The 16,353-nt window shown below is 44.6% G+C and overlaps 1 protein-coding gene across 6 annotated transcripts in view; it reads left to right on the top strand.

Annotated features, from left to right (window-relative positions):
- Nucleotides 1-16,353, top strand: part of COL5A3 (collagen type V alpha 3 chain) — a 126,052-nt gene that overhangs the window by 102,984 nt on the left and 6,715 nt on the right. For 5 of the 6 annotated variants that reach the window (XM_081851660.1, XM_081851659.1, XM_081851662.1 and 2 more), the window contains 20 exons: nucleotides 448-501; nucleotides 815-922; nucleotides 2,896-3,003; nucleotides 3,257-3,310; nucleotides 3,489-3,542; nucleotides 3,909-4,016; nucleotides 5,009-5,062; nucleotides 5,162-5,215; nucleotides 6,923-6,976; nucleotides 8,129-8,182; nucleotides 8,428-8,535; nucleotides 9,372-9,425; nucleotides 9,796-9,849; nucleotides 10,939-10,992; nucleotides 13,427-13,480; nucleotides 13,940-14,047; nucleotides 15,322-15,375; nucleotides 15,950-16,003; nucleotides 16,091-16,198; nucleotides 16,290-16,343. In XM_081851660.1, coding sequence (XP_081707786.1) covers nucleotides 448-501; nucleotides 815-922; nucleotides 2,896-3,003; nucleotides 3,257-3,310; nucleotides 3,489-3,542; nucleotides 3,909-4,016; nucleotides 5,009-5,062; nucleotides 5,162-5,215; nucleotides 6,923-6,976; nucleotides 8,129-8,182; nucleotides 8,428-8,535; nucleotides 9,372-9,425; nucleotides 9,796-9,849; nucleotides 10,939-10,992; nucleotides 13,427-13,480; nucleotides 13,940-14,047; nucleotides 15,322-15,375; nucleotides 15,950-16,003; nucleotides 16,091-16,198; nucleotides 16,290-16,343 — 1,404 coding nt within the window. The remainder of the gene's footprint in view (nucleotides 1-447; nucleotides 502-814; nucleotides 923-2,895; nucleotides 3,004-3,256; nucleotides 3,311-3,488; nucleotides 3,543-3,908; nucleotides 4,017-5,008; nucleotides 5,063-5,161; nucleotides 5,216-6,922; nucleotides 6,977-8,128; nucleotides 8,183-8,427; nucleotides 8,536-9,371; nucleotides 9,426-9,795; nucleotides 9,850-10,938; nucleotides 10,993-13,426; nucleotides 13,481-13,939; nucleotides 14,048-15,321; nucleotides 15,376-15,949; nucleotides 16,004-16,090; nucleotides 16,199-16,289; nucleotides 16,344-16,353) is intronic. The other variant, XM_081851664.1, reaches the window with a different exon arrangement.

The raw sequence follows: 16,353 nt of genomic DNA, 5'->3' as shown, positions 1-16,353 counted from the left end.
GAACCTAGAAATGAAGCAGAAGCACAAATACAAATGCATTTTGTTTTTACTCTGCTAGAGGCACATTCCTGCTTTCACAATTGGGGTGAAGTTAGCTAAACCTTGGCTTGGGTCTGTTAGTTATACTTTCCCTCTGACCCTGGAGGAGGAACTCCCTTGCCCAACACTTCCTGCGACCAATCTGACTTTTCATTCTAAATCAATTTTTGCAAGAAACCAAAACAAAGGAAGATGCTTTAGACTGATTCAGGTCATGGACCCATCTAACTAAGTATTGTTTATATTGATTGTTCCCAGCCCTAAATGGAAATGGCTGGGGATGGAATCTGGGACGTTCTGTGTACAGAGGATGTGCTCTGCCACTGAAGCTGCATCCATTCACTTCAGGTCTCAAAAAGATGAACAATTCTGAACCCTCCCTAAATGTTTGTTTTGTTTCCTCCACAGGGGCCAACTGGGTTGAAGGGGGCTGAAGGGCCCCCTGGTCCTCAAGGTCCCACAGTAAGTAGGCTGGCATTTCCTCTGGGGCTTAAAAGGAAGGCAGGAGTCCTCAAATATGTGTTCTGTGGGGCACAGTAGTGTCAACTGTTGATGAGGTAGAGCAGCCTTCCTGACACGGTACCATCTAGGCTGGGGAGGGCTGTGATAGGGAAGCATTTGTTGCAGCAGAAAGGAGTCTCACCTGGAATGCTTGGAAGTGACATTGCAGCCTGTGTTGGTTTGGTAATGATGACCGTTGCCTCCAGAAAGAGACCTAGAATAGTGAGGGCTCCAAAAAAGGAGATGGGTATATATATTTGTTCTCTTCCAACAGGGTTCCCCTGGTGAACGTGGCCCCTCAGGAGCAGCTGGGGGTATTGGGCTACCCGGGCGAGGGGGCAACCAAGGACCTCCTGGCCCAGCAGGGGAGAAAGGGGCACCGGTATGTATCAGTCACACTCCCATGCCATCAGTGACCAGTCACTGAAAAAGAAAAGTTCATGATTCAACCCATGGGCATAGTCAGGAATTTTGGGGGGGTTGGGCAGAACCTCAGTTAGCTATGCATTTTTATTGATTTAGGGGGGTAGCTCCCCCTCCCTGCTCCCCCTTGGCTATGCCCATGCCTCAACCCATTCAGGAGGCCACACCCCTGACCCTGCCAACTCGATAGGGCTGAGGTGTATTCAGCCCCCAAAGTCTGTTGGGATGGGGCTGAGCCCTCCCCAATATTGAGGGCTTGGGCCTCGCAGCAATAGCGACAAGCCTTGCCAGGCCTTGTGTGTGTGTCGCAACACACTTGATGTCATACACGCACATGACAGCCCCCCCCCCAACGTTGGGTGGAACTCGGCGCCTCTGCCTGACCCCATGATCTAGTAGCCTAGCCACCCCTCACCCCCCAATCTCAGGTTGTCTTTGGTCATGCATTGGTAGAGAAAAGCCATTCTGTATAGACACATGTCTTTATTACTGCTTCACAGGTTCCAGGGATGAACCTTAAGCTCTGCTTTTTATTTGCAGCATAAAGGAATCTTTCAGCCAGATCCTCCTCCTGTAATCCTTTTCCCTATCATGCCTTCTTCCATCTGAAATATTTAATGTTCCTATCCAGTTCCACCTGTGGTAGTTCTCAAAAAGATCCCCCCATCTTTTTGTCATATGCAGCATTTCATGTGATCAACTAATATCCAGTTAAGTCCTACTCATAATAGATCCATTGAAATTAATGGACTCAAGTTAGTTGTGCCCATCAGTTTCAGTCAGTCTGAGTAAGACTAAGATTGGACATAAATGCATTCCTTCCTCTCACATTGAATAGGCTATTGTTTGAATTTTTGGATGGGGAGTTTAGGGTTTCTTAGGCAACAACAAATGTGCACACAGACTTCTTTGATAGCCACTCCAAATCTGACTGAGCTGTGTAAAACAGAAAAAGGAGAAAGGAAGAAATAAGTTCAAGATAGCATTAAGATGTTTCAGTGTGTATCTGAGTGTTGTGTCAAAGGGGAAGAAAACAGGAAACAAGGTTCAGTGATGGAGATTTGGTGTGTCACACTGCTACCAATGGAAAATGTTAATAAGAAAGGAAAAGGGGTTATAGGCAAAGGTGGGTGCCAAAGTCAAAAAGTGGGAAGGGTGTTGTAAAACAGTTGTCCAAATGGCCAATTATATTGGTAAACAGGTGCATTTAGGTTAATATTTGCTTGTATGGGTTGCTAACATCAGCACTTTTAAAAAGCAGCCAAAGTGGAATGCTCATCAGGACAGGACAAACAATTCCCTGTGAATTACCGTATTTTTCGCTCTATAAGACGCACCAGACCACAAGACGCACCTAGTTTTTGGAGGAGGAAAACAAGAAAAAAAATATTCTGAATCTCAGAAGCCAGAACAGCAAGAGGGATCTCTGTGCAGTGAAAGCAGCAATCCCCCTGCATTCGCTCCATAAGACGCACACACATTTCCCCTTACTTTTTAGGAGGGAAAAAGTGAGTCTTATAGAGCAAAAAATACGGTACATAAGCTACATATAGAGCTCACTAGAGCAAGTAATGAAAAAGTCAGATGAAGCAGACATAGCCTGAGACATTTTAAGGTCCCTGTAAACTACTAGTCTCCATGCCCTCTGTGTGATATTACTGATACTGTTCATAAAGGTAAAGGCAAACCCTCACTGTGATCAGCTCCCGCCCAGAAACTTATGTCCCCATGATGGAAGGACATGTGGATCCAGAATTGGCTTCCACGGTCACTTACAGACTCACTGTTAAGACTGTTGATGGAAGACAATCTTACTTGGCCACAAGTGATAACCAAAGAAGAAAATAAGAAGACTGTTCATGTACTTACCCCAGTGCCATTCTCTGTCCTACCCCTCCCCTCCCGTCCTCATTTGTATCTCCCCTTTCCCAGGGTGAGCGAGGCCCAATGGGCCCATCTGGCCATGATGGAATCCCAGGCCCATTGGGTCTGCCGGGCCCAACTGGACCACCAGGACTTGCTGGAGAAGATGGTGATAAGGTAGGCAGCCTGCGCTCCACCTGAATTTGGAGGAAGAGGGGAAACTTGCACAGGGTTCATACAGCTACAAGGACCAGTTTTTGTTTCCTAGACAACAGATTCTTGGCTATCCCTAGCAATGATTTCCACAGCCTTGGTTTCTGCAGCCAAGACTTGACTCAGTGGACATGTGTTTTGCTTGACAATGGTTTCTGCAGCAATGGTTCCCATGGTGATGCTTTATGTTCTCATGCGGCTCTGCTTCTTTCTGCAGGGAGAGATGGGTGGCCCAGGACAAAAGGGAAGCAAGGGTGACAAAGGAGAAGCGGTGAGTTTGAGGCAGGTGGCTGGCAGACTTCAGGGTATTATCCCTTAAACTGTGTTGCCATGATTGCTTATAGATTCTTTATTAGCTGGACCAAGGAGATCTTTTGAAAGAAACTAGAAGAGAGAGAATGAATAATTAGGGAGAGCATTGCTGTTTCATGTTCTTTCTCTTCTTATAGGGTCCCCCAGGACCTACTGGGATCCAGGGTCCTATTGGACATCCAGGCCCTACAGTAAGTATTGACTCCATGCCCAAATCTGTACTGGCCTACATACTCCCAAAGCTTTCATAGAAAGGATTGTCTCCTCTCACAGTCCTCTGGGCACAGCTCAACTACCCTCCCATATCACCATTTTCTTTCATCTGTCACAGAGTTTTTAAAATTATTTTTAACAAAATGAAAATACTTCTTACTCAACAGAGGACCTCTAAGCAGCTCTGACTGATGTTAGTGGACATCACCATATGCTTCAAGACTAGAGGCTTGGCTGAGTGCGATGCCTCCCACTTCTGTAATCCCAACTTTTTGGCTCTACTAACGAGAGATGGAGGGTGTTTCTGTTTCAGTGGGAATCCTGACATGGTGTCTTGCTAACAGGGAGCGGATGGAGAACCTGGGCGCCGAGGGCAGCAGGGCATGTTTGGCCAGAAAGGAGATGAAGGAGCCCGTGGATTCCCAGGTGTTAGTGGCCCATCTGGTTTACAAGTGAGTGCCGGAGCCAGGGGTTAGACAACATGAAACTATTAAATTGGGGGTACCTTGGAATAACTGGGCCTCTCCTTAAGTGAGCTCCTGCAGTGAGAATGAAAGTCAGTGATTTCCCCAGCTTTGTTCAGTAGGTTTCTTTCTCTTTTTTTGTAAATAATATTTATTAATTTTTGATTATTAAAATCCAATATAAACCACATTTTATCAATCTCAAATTACAATTCAGATTCAAATATATATCAATTATAAAGCCAATTATACATTTTGTATGACTTCCCGTGTGCTAGATTTCAAGGTGAGATGATTTTATTTCATCCTGCTTCCGATGTCTTAATTAATCCAATTACATTCTTAATCTTGATCCCAATTACATTCTTGATCTTAATCAGCAGCTACAGAGTTTTTGACTTCCATTCGTATTGGCACATTTAATAAATTGTATTTCGGCAAGAGGAGTTCTGTATCCCATATTGTTCAGTAGGTTTCAAGGCTATCTAGAAATGGTTTGTAGGGAACTTGGGACTGTGACTAAAGCTAAGGCAAACTTCTGTATGAAATTTTAAATTCAGTGAATTCCATGAAATTCAAAATATTTTGTTTTTCTAAACGTTGAGGGTTAAATAAATGGTTTCACAACTGTGGATTGCTGAAAAAATTATATTTGCAATAGTAAAAATTCAAAATTTCTTATTTGAATTTCTATATTTAAAAAAAGTATTTCAGTCAGTTGAATCTTACCACAAGGGCCTTAACTATTCACAGGCACACACATCTCTCCACCAAATTTGAAATTTCTCCCCAGATTGAAAAACCCTGATATAAATTCTGAAATTTAAAACTAAGCATTCACATTTGAATTCTGAGTACTTAGATTATGGCTTTTGAACTCTCATATGTGCCTGCTAGCCAGACTAGTGGAATATCAGCAGAATGGTGGAAATGCTTTACACTTGCTTACTTTGTTGGGGGGGGGTGTCCTTTCTTCACAGGGGATGCCAGGGCCGCCAGGGGAGAAGGGCGAGAGTGGCGATGTTGGCCCAATGGTAAGAGTCCATTTGCTTCACCTAAACCTGCCCGCGAGTCATCTGCCTGTGACTCGTTGTGAATCTCATCCTCTCTCTCTCTCTCTCTCCTCTCTTTAGGGCCCACCAGGAGCTCCAGGGCCCCGAGGCCCCCAGGGTCCCAGTGGGGGCGATGTGAGTAACATTTTTTTCATCTATATAAAGCAAGATGGGGCAGAATTTATTTATTCATTATGACACCACTCTTTAGCCTATAAAACTCCTACAACCGCTTGTATAAGAGTAGTTAAAAATAAAACAGTCCTAGCCCCCCAGGCTTGCAATCTAAAAGACTCAACATAAAGGGAAAGGGGGATGAGGAGAGCAGATGAAAACAAGGAAACTCAGGCATGCATTCTTAAAGTTACACTGTAGTTCTTAATGACCAGCTGGAATGGAAAAGGGCCTCTTCATCAATCGAAACACCCTGGATAGACATTTCCTGGACTCGTTCCTCCCCTGGGGAATGGTGGGAGCACCAGCATATGGACCAGAATTTGCTGGATGGATGGAACTCTGTTGTTTCTGATTTTCTGTAGAGGCTGAGCTCAGGGGCCGAGGAGAAGGATGTGAGGATTTCTGATACCACTGTGGTTGGAATACTATGAATTGATTGTATGATTTAAAAACAAAAAAAAACAAAAACCCCATAGATTGCATAAAATGGCAGGACAGATAATAAAGCAAAACATAGCGTGTATCCACCTCAATCTACCCCTGTTGTGTCACATGCCAGAGATGTGGATAGCTCAGTTGGGAGAGCACAAGTCTCTGAATCTCAGGGTTGTGGGTTTGAGCCCAACGTTGGGCAAAAGTTTCCTACATTGCAAGGGGTTGGACTAGATGACTCTCAGGACCCCTTCCAACTCTACAGTTCTATGATCCTATGCTCTGGGTGCATTGATTCCTTGTGGTGAGGTCACACGTTCTGCTTACATGATAGTTATGATGTACTTATCACAGCGTGAGTAATCCTCTACATGGTAATGACGTGTGGTAATTGACTATTAAATGAAGTTATAGTGACAACTTCAAACCATTATCAAGTGGTGGGTGTTTATTTACTGGTTGGGTTTTTATGCCATCATTCTAATAGCTCTAGCTGCAATATAAACAGAACCATAAAACATGGGTTCTTGAAGGTTCTCTGGATCTAAAGGTAGAAAAGAAATAATTTAATCAGATTAGTGAACTTTGCCAATAAACCCAGCATATAACTAAAATGATAGCCAAGTTAATAGTTATAATTATTAATTAATAGTAATAATTAATGATTTAAAAATCAGCCTTCCCCTTTATCAGTAGCACTGCTAAGCAAATTTAATACATAAAAATAAAAATCCACCCCTTTTCACATGCCTATGCTGTACTCATTTGATGGACAGATGATACCACCAGAGGAGTACACCCAGTAGGTCTCATTAGCTGCAACTGTTGAGGATAAATAGGATAAAAGAGCATGTAAAGTAACCTCATGGGGACCTCCAAGAGCATTTAGGCAAGTGCCCAGACTCAGAAGTGTCTGCAAAGAATGAAATGATTCCAACTTCTATACCACAACCTGTATGCATAGAGAGGAGTATCAGGGTTAGGAAATATTTTGCATATATTGATCATCACATTGAAACAGGGCTAAAGATAATAAGTGTTGGTTATTTTCTCTGAGTCTGAGGGGGAAGCTAACAGTGAATGAGTTAAGTTGCAGGATGGAAAATATTTGGTTAAATATTAGTGGGTGGAGAAAGTCCTGAACTGTTCAAACAGGTGATAAGATTTGACAAGGGAGGCCACTGTGGTGGTCCAAGGTGTGCTTTTGTCTTAATGTGTCTCTTTTCATTCCAGGGCCCACAGGGGCAACCTGGTGGGCTGGGACAGCCAGGTGCTGTTGGTGAAAAGGTGAGTCCAAGCCAAGATATTAGGGGATGAGAGCTGCTCTCTGCACTTTGTGGTGAGTTCAGGGACTGGAAGCATTGGAAGAGCCCTGGGATTTTTCTCTAGGGTGCTTGCATAGTGGGGGTAGAAGCAACAAGAAAGGCATCCTTCAATGTGTAAGGGAAGGAGATGACTGGACTGTTCACCAGCAGCACATGCAGATATGCTCTTCTCTCCAGCAGCAGAGTATTTTGCCAGGTGCGGGGAACTGTGGGTTAAATAGGACAGAGAAAATGCAGTAAGTTTTAGGAAGGCACAAAATGGAGGGAGGTGTTTGAAAGCTGGAGGTGTTAAAGGGGCTGTAAGTGTTGATTATGTGTGTGCATTAAATGCTGGCATGTGGAGAGAAAATCATAGAGCAAATTGGGGGTCATGAGGTGCATAATTAAACTGGGAGATAGGGAAAACTTTCTCAGAAGAGCCATGCTCAGTTTACAAAGTGAATAGCGCTCGGGCTGAAACTTGCCTCAGGATATAGTCCTCCTGATCCCAGAGTCCCAATTCTTGAATGTTTGTTTGGAGACAGAAGGCTGTGTTTGCAGAGTCACACAAGAAGCTCCCTTTGCATGAATGCAAGTGCAATCTCCTTCCAAATCATGCATCTGAAACAGATCAGAGAAATCACATCTCCTTCCATGTCATTCTGGCTAGAAATGGGAACTGAGCCATTTCCTGCTTGACCCGCACTTTCTGAGCATGGGTCTGAGTGGTTTCCCCCCCTTGCCCTGCTCCTTTCCAAAGAAAAACCTGCTCTTTAGCGAAATGTCAGAACTAATGGCAATCTGGGAAAAATCCCAATTGCTGCTTGCTCCAATTGAGTGCTCAGGGGCAGCTTTAGCTGGACAACTTAAGCTGGATGAGTCCTGAGAGATGCGTCCTTCTCTTAGCAGAGACCAGCTCATAGAATAGTGACTATATTACTTTACAACCCTATCAGATAGGAAAAGGAGCATCCAGAAAAGGTGTCAATAGGTCCTTGGGTCTTTTCATTTTTTTAAATTGTGTTGATGGAGGGATTTTAATATGTCAGTGCACATTTTCTGAAAAGCCGATCCAGGTTGGAACTGGGGAGCAGCATGACTGGACTGAGATTTCCATTTCTTTCTCCTCTTCTAGGGTGAAGCAGGGGAAGCAGGAGACCCTGGACCTCCAGGGGAGCCAGGCCGGCAAGTGAGTTTGGGAGAGAAACGGGGGGGGGGGATGCAATACCCCTCCCCGGAGCTCTCCTGGAGTATGTCTGCTCCAACCCAGATTCTGTTAAGGCTGGATAAATCACTGTGGCTGAGTCACTTAGCAGAGATGTGACTCTCTTTACTAAGATTAAAAGAGCAGCATGAGAAGCTGCTTTTGCAAAGTCTGTTCCCATCCTAAATCCCATCCCCATCTGATTGGCGTCTCTCTGTGTGAATTTGCAGGGGGTGAAGGGTGATGTTGGTGAAAAAGGAGATTCTGGCCAATCTGGAGCTGCAGGGCCCCCTGGAAAGAAGGGCCCCCCAGGAGAGGATGGAGCCAAGGGGAACCTGGTGAGTCATTGACTTCGGAACTGAAAAATGGCAAGGGCTACTTTCTTCAGTGATGTGTCAGTTTAGCTCCCAAAGAGCTGCAAAGAAACTCCCTGGCCCTGCTGATCACCCAGTCCTATGATCATAACAGATTCCAATGAAACTGGCACTACAGAGGCCCATTGAGCAGAGTTATAGCTTCAAAGAGACACTCAGAGAAGAGCCATGGAACAATATTAGAAGAGACAAAAGAACCGTTTGTTCTTACCTCTGGCACAAGGCAGAACAATCCAAGGCAGGAATGTATGTTTACCCATCACCCAGTGAACTGTGCAATCAGTGACGGACCTGCATTTCTGGGGCCCTGAAACTTGAACTGTTATGGGGGCCCCTTTGAAACCAGCAACGAGGTCTGGATAACCACTGTTAGGTTGTTCAACAACAGATCACCACAGGGGTTTTTTGGATTATTTTTTTTAATTAATGACTACGCTTCTGATTTTGATTAAAATTGCTGTACTGGATTATCTTACATGTCAAAGTCACTGATGTGGATAAAAAATTCCTATGCATTATAAATTTCGAGTTATGGAGGGGATGAAAATTGGGGAAATGTTATGTATTTTATTTTTATTTACCTACCAAATTTATATACCACCTTCATCACAAGATCTCAGGGTGGTTCACAGAATAATATACATGCATGATACACTTTTAAACCAATGTGGACTATAGTTGTTTCCATTAGTTTCATAGTAGATTCACCCCTGTGTGCCATCCGGACTTCTCTAGGTTTCCTCTCTAGAGAACTGGTGCTTTTTGTAGTCTGGTATTCACCACTCCTATCCCTCCATTAGGGTCCAATAGGATTCCCAGGTGACCCAGGCCCATCCGGAGACCCTGGTCCTCCAGTGAGTATCTGAATTTGAAAGGAGCCACTGCATGTTTGGTATCTGGCTTTGGGTGATGGATCCCAGTTTATTAGGAGAATGAGAAAAGTCTTGAAGACATTACTTCTCAGTTTCCAGCACTGGATGAAAACTTAAATATCAAAATGATGGGGGGGGGGGCGTTTGGAGAGATCTGAGCATGCTTGGTGACCACAAAATGCTGGCTGGTTGGAACCAAAATGGAAAACTGAGGGATGAGGGAATGGTTCTGGAACCCTGAACTAGAGCACTCAATGCTGCAACATTTTGTTGCAGTTCTCTGTAGTTAAAGCAACTTGTTCCCAGGTGAGAATCGATAGGTTCTGATTCGCTTCTGTCTTCTTCTGCTCAGGGTCTGGATGGAGTTTCTGGTGAGAAAGGTGATATAGGGGATCCTGGACTCCCAGTGAGTATGGCAGATATATTACCCTACATTGGTTATGTTGTTGTTTGGCTTCTTAAAAAATCCCTATGGTCAGTAGCCAAACAGCACCTGTCTGTAGTTTGTGACATACATTGAGTATTGCTTCACTGCATAGTTAAACTGGTTTGCTTCATAGTTACTCTACCCAATGAAACACAATGAGTTGACATTCATCAAAGAGTTTAAATATCTGTGATGTAGGAAGCTTTCACTCTTTGCATTTTTTCTCACTTTATACTAGGTGTGGGGTGGGGATACTTTGGCCTTCCATGTGTGGATGAACTACAATACCCATCATCCCTTGGCTATGCTTGCTAGAGATGATGGGAACTGTAGTTCAGCAACATCTGGAGGTCCAAAGTTTTCCCACACCTGCTTGATACTGTTACCTAGGGCTGGTGCAAATATAAAGGCAAATAATATCATTTCATGTGGTAACTGACTGTCATTCTTTTTATTTTTTTAATTATTACATTTATGTACCACCTTTATTGTCCAAGGATCTCAAGGTGGTGTATATGGTTCTCCTCCTCCTCATTTCATCTTCACGACAGCCCTGTGAGGTAGATTAAGCCAGGGGTTGACAACCTGGTCCCTACCACCCACCAGTGGGCGTTTCAGGATTCTAGGTGGGCAGTAGGGGGTTCTACTGAACAAGCTGAATCCTCCTTCCATTGAGCACTGGTGGGCGGTAAGGAAATTTTACCATCAAGAAAGATGTGTTAGTGGGCAGTAGGGATAAAAAGATTGACTACCCCTGGATTAAGCTAAGAGATGGTGATTGACCCAAGGTCACCCTGTGAGCTTCATGGCTGAGGGGGGATTTGAACCCTGCTCTTCCAAGTCCGAGTTCAACATTCTGGTACCCTTACACACAGTGGCACTCCCATAGACACTGGCAATGGGACTTGCTGGAGAGTAAGTCTCATTGAGCTCAATAGAGTTTACTTCTGACTTGACATGTAGAGGATTGTGCTGATTTTACAAGAGATTTTCTGTCTCTGCCACCAGAAATCCCTCACCTGAATGATGTGGCGGTTGAAATAATAATCCACTCTGTTTTATTTTCAGGGACCCCCTGGAGCTTCTGGGGAGCCAGGTCCTCCTGGATCACCAGGAAAGAGGGTACGTTGGGGCTGCCTTTCCAGTGAAAGGGAAGTCTAAGAAGCTGCACATTCTCATTTACATTGCTTACATAGATTACACCTTCAAAATAAATGCCAAAGGATTTAAATTTTTGGTTGAAATTATGTGTATAAATACTTGGGAGGCTGCTCCATTGAACTCAGGAGCATGATTTTGAAGAAATCACTCGTGAGATTTGGGCTGTCAGTTTTCTGTGTTGTTTAACAGCATGGTCCTATATCTCATGGTTTTAGAGGAAACCTGCAGAATGGCGGACAATTTCATCTTGTGTAGATGTGTGGATCTGTTGCACATCAGGTGCATGCCCGCATAAAGAATTTGATCTAGTCCATAACAAAAACAAAACAAAACATAAAAAAGAATCCTGGCCTAATAAATACATGTTACTAAACAAACTTTGCAAAAAAGGTGTTCCAGTTCCAGTGCAGAGCTCCAGAGCTTCTTGCTGAAACAGGTCATGGATCCAGCCTTGGAATCCATGCTAATGTCTCTGTACATTTGGTCTTCTTCTAAAGTTTGTTACCAAAAGACTGTTCAGATGATACATTGGTTTGCATTTTCATTTAATTACTTTTTGGGTGTGTGTTGTAAGGCAGCTAAAACAGAATTTGAGGGTAGATTAAATAATACTTATATACATATATCCAAAACAAGAGCCCTCTTCAGTTCTTCCCTGCCATGCGTAGTGCCCACTAATGCAGGGAAGAGGGAGCAGGGCTATTGGCTGTGCCTCTGGTGTTGTGTGCTCATTCTTCCTCTCCTGCCACATCCACAAAGGGGAGCCTGTGCCACACAATCTGTGCCCTGATCCTTTGCATTTCATACATCTGAGAGGAGTTGATGCTCCAAGTAAGACTGAGAGCAGTAGGTTCCAGAATAGATGGAAAACTTAAGGTCACGAGACCCTGGACAAGGACTGTGGTGTTGATTTAGAGGTTGGTAGGTTCAGAACCATGCTTAGTTATCCAGCAAAGGCAAGGAGGAAGTGCTGGCGCAGAGCAGCTGTTAGAGCGCGGTGGTCTGGGCTAGATAGTCAAGATTAAAGTCCCAAGCCCTGAATGCTACATTTGTCCAGTTAAAGATCACTTACCTTTTTATGTAGCTGTTTGCATCTTCCAGACTGCTTGGGAGCCTTCTGGTCTCTGGTACCAACTGGCCATGTAAATAACTAGGTTGACCTGTCTCCTCAGGTTCAACCTGCATTTAAGGATTCCTAATCCAAATAGTGCCAACCTTCTTGAATAGCCCACTGGCAATAGGGGTGCCATTGTGTTGCTCTCTGCTTGACATTACTTACTTATTTGTCACCTAATTCAGGACTTGCAAGACTCTCATGAACCTGTGGTTATCTATCCAGGAGTAGGGGGACTGCCAGTCAAATTCAAAGGTGCCTGTTTGGCATAGGAGTCAACTCCTAGGGGCTGAGGTCCCTTTGTCTGCCCAATAAAATATTTGAGGGGGCCAGCCCCCCCCCATTGATAGGCATTACCATTCAAATGATATGCATGACCATGTCATGTGATCGATTATATGGGGCAAGGCTTACCTGCCCCCCCCCCAATTTTTTTATTCAAGTTGGCCCCCTTGCTGCTTGGCAACTTTAGCTCATCACCCATCCTGATTTCCCATGCACTAGAACCTAGTAACATAGCCCAAATGATCTAAGGGCAGGGCAGGAACTAGTATCACTTGAGTAGTTCTAGAAACCAACAGACCCCAGGAATTCAGTTAGGAAATGTATTCAAGAGAAATAGATGTGCAGACAGTCACTATAATTTCATCACTAATTATAGTTCTATCATTATAATTCCATCATTGTTTTTTCTTATTTGTATTCCTGTATCTATGTGTTTCCACTAAGGTTTAGATGGTGCTCCATTTGACCTGTTTGTTTGTTTTTAATTGACAATACAGTGGTGCCTCACAAGACGAAAAGAATCCGTTCCGCGATTCTCTTCGTCTAGCGGTTTTTTCGTCTTGCGAAGCAAGCCCATTGACGGCTTGGCGGATTAGCGCTATTAGCGGCTTAGCGGCTTTTAGCGGCTTTTAGCGGCTTATCAGCTTAGCGGATAAGTGGATAAGTGGCTTAGCGGCTTAGAAAAAAGGGGGGAAGGGGGAAAAAGTTGGAAAAACTCGCAAGATATTTCATCTTGCAAAGCAAGCCCATAGGGAAATTCGTTTTGCGAAGCGCCTCCAAATTAAAAAAACCCTTTCGTCTAGCGGGTTTTTCGTCTTGCGAGGCATTCATCTTGCGGGGCACCACTGTATGTTTTTTGAAAAAGCATATGTTCAGAACATAATTGGATTTAATAGGACTTTGAGAACGAATAGGACTTCAATCTTTCTCTAGAAGGAGGGGAGGAAAGTTGCTCATCAAACCATTTTATGCAGTGATTCTCTTTCTCTGTTCCAGGGACCTTTTGGGCCAGCTGGCCGTGAAGGTCGACAGGGTGAGAAAGGAGCCAAGGTAAGAGAGAACACTGTCCTGGGTTTCCTCCCCACTGTGTTTTTTCCTTCTGTTTCCCTCTGTGGAATTCAGTCCCTCAACTCAAGATGCATAACTATTCAAATAATAGTGCAAAACCAGCCACTGCTGTATGGCGCATCTTGCATCTGCTGGAAACCTGAATCAGTCTTGGATTAACTGAGCATCCCTCCTCTAGGTTTTTATTAGGGATGTTGGAGAATTCTGACAAAGATTGGAAATGGGAGTAGGAAGTGCTGGTGACCGCTTACTGCATGGAATGGAAATCACTCCAGTGAATACATCAGTTATGTAATTTTGCCACAACAGACCGTGAGACAAGTAACAGCTTTGGGCAGAAGAGAAACTGCAGGGGAATGAAAACAGTGCTGCCTGCATGCATCCATTACTGGGCAGAACGGAAAACAATGCTGATATATTTCCCTTTCTGTCCGTCTACAGGGGGAGCCTGGCACAGATGGACCCCTGGGGAAGATGGGGCCTGTGGGTCCGCAGGGACCCCCAGGCCGACCTGGCTCAGAAGGTCTACGTGGAATTCCGGGTCCTGCTGTGAGTATTTTCCTTCACTTGATAACAAATGTCTGGGGAAAGGATGAAAGTAATTAGAAAACTAGACCCCAAACATTTTTTCAACAAAGAGAGTGGACAACTATTCTTCAACATTTTCACTTCAGAGAGGACCAGAAACAATTATATTTAAACTCCAGGCAGCAGGTGAAGTTAAGTTACCTTCTTTTTTAAAAAAGAAAAAGCCGCATTTCCCTAATGCCAAGAGAACTTTGGCAATGAGCAAGGTGCCTTGGGAGGGGTGAAGAAAGAACCCCCACTTTGGGACAATCCCAGTCTTCAGGAGTGACCAGACTAGGTAGTTTGTTAGGTCCCTTTCAGATGCAGGCAGTGATTCAACAGAGATGTTGATGCACGAATAAGGAAACCATGTTCTCTTTTTAAAGCAGTTCATTTTGTCAGCTTGATGGAACTGAAGCAGTGAAAAAATGGCAACGGAAGCTCCAGCTGTGCATGTAGTTGCCTTACACACAAACACACAGAGCTTCTTTAGATTTCAGCCTATTTAGAGATACAGTGGTACCTTGGGTTAAGTACTTAATTCATTCCGGAGGTCCGTTCTTAACCTGAAACTGTTATTAACCTGAAGCACCACTTTAGCTGATGGAGCCTCCAGCTGCTGCCATGCCGCCGGAGCACGATTTCTGTTCTCATCCTGAAGCAAAGTTCTTAACCAAAGGTACTATTTCTGGGTTAGCGGAGTCTGTAACTTGAAGTGTATGTAACCCGAGGTACCACTGTATATTTTGTTTGTGTGTTTCAGTTCTTCAAGCATCCCTAATTGACAATCTTTGCAAATCCCGATACAAATTGACCTGATGTGCAACTGCCAGTCTAATGTGTGGAACAGAATGCAGTTAGCAGCTTTCACACTTCCTGAATATCCCAGCTTAGTTCTTGGCTCTAAAACATATAAAAAATGCAGTTCCAAATGTATATTTTGAAGGGGGGAGTTTAACATTATGTGTTTAAATACATATTTTAATGTATATAGAGAAGTGGGTTTTTTAAAGAATTGCAGATTAGTGTGGAAATAGTAGGTGCCTCCAGAAAGGGCACAGACTAGAAATAGCCTCCTCCAGCCATCCATCCATCCATCCCCATGTCAACCCCACTATATCTGCTTTGACTTCATAGGCGTGCTTTCTGTAGTCTCTCCCTCCCCACCTTCAGCGGGGCTCAAAGCTGTGCAAGTGTCTTGCTTTACATAATGCTTCCTTCTGTGGTCTCTCACTTTGCCCTTCTTTCTCCCCTAGGGTGAACAAGGTCTCCTGGGAGCGCCTGGCCAGGCAGGGCCACCGGGGCCTGTGGTGAGTGGCAGGAAATGGAGGGTCCAGGGCAGGACAATCGGACAACAGCTTCCCTTCTTCTGGAACTCTTAAAATGGAAGCTGTTTATTCCATGCTACTCCTTTACTAAGCCCCATCCACCATAGAAAGGGTCTTTCATGGGTATGTATTTGGGTGGGGGGAGAGCAGTGCTAGAAGCATATTCCTGGAACTACAATAAAGAGAAGCCTGGCAGTGGAATAAGTTTCCCAAGTTTGCTTTGTATATTATGAGCATTGGGCATCTGTGGTGAAAAAAGCAAGGGAGGAAAGCAGCTGCTCATTCAGATTGAGCAGTTACTAAAGCTACAGCCCAGGACCGAGTTGGGCTGAATTCCCATAGCCATGGGCAGCTGTGAGCTGATGACTTGTGCATGTGAAGCAGCCATCATGGATGAAAAATCATGTCAAGCAAGTGAGTCAAATTTCAGCCACATCAATTTGATAAAAAGGCAAAATGATCTGAAACCCTCCTACTGATTCCTGACTGGATTGTGGCCTGCGCTGAGTCCGGAAGCTCAGATGAGCTCTTGATGCAGCTCTTCTTCTGTTCACAGGGTCCCACGGGGCTCCCAGGCCTTAAAGGTGATCCCGGCTACAAAGGAGAGAAGGTGAGTGTGAGCAGCACCTGCTTCCTGGTGGGAACAAGCAACTGGCTCCTCCCCCTAACTTCCTAAATCTCTCCTCTTTCCTTCTAGGGTCATGCAGGACTCATTGGGTTGATTGGCCCCCCAGGTGAGATGGGTGAGAAAGGTGACCAGGGGCTGCCAGGGAACCAGGGAACACCAGGCCCCAAGGGCGACCCCGTGAGTAGATGGGAACTCCGTTCAGATGGAGGGGGGTTGGGAGCAAGGCTGGGAAAAGGGACTCTGGCTGATGCTGTCTCCTCCTCAACAGGGAATCATTGGACCCTTTGGGCCCCCAGGCCCACCTGGATCTCCTGGCCTCTCAGTAAGTACCA

Source organism: Podarcis erhardii (genome assembly GCF_964252035.2).
Source record: "Podarcis erhardii genome assembly, chromosome: 2".
Lineage (NCBI taxonomy): Eukaryota > Metazoa > Chordata > Lepidosauria > Squamata > Lacertidae > Podarcis > Podarcis erhardii.
The sequence above is the reverse complement of the archived record's forward strand: the minus strand, read 5'-3'. Positions and strand labels throughout refer to the sequence as shown.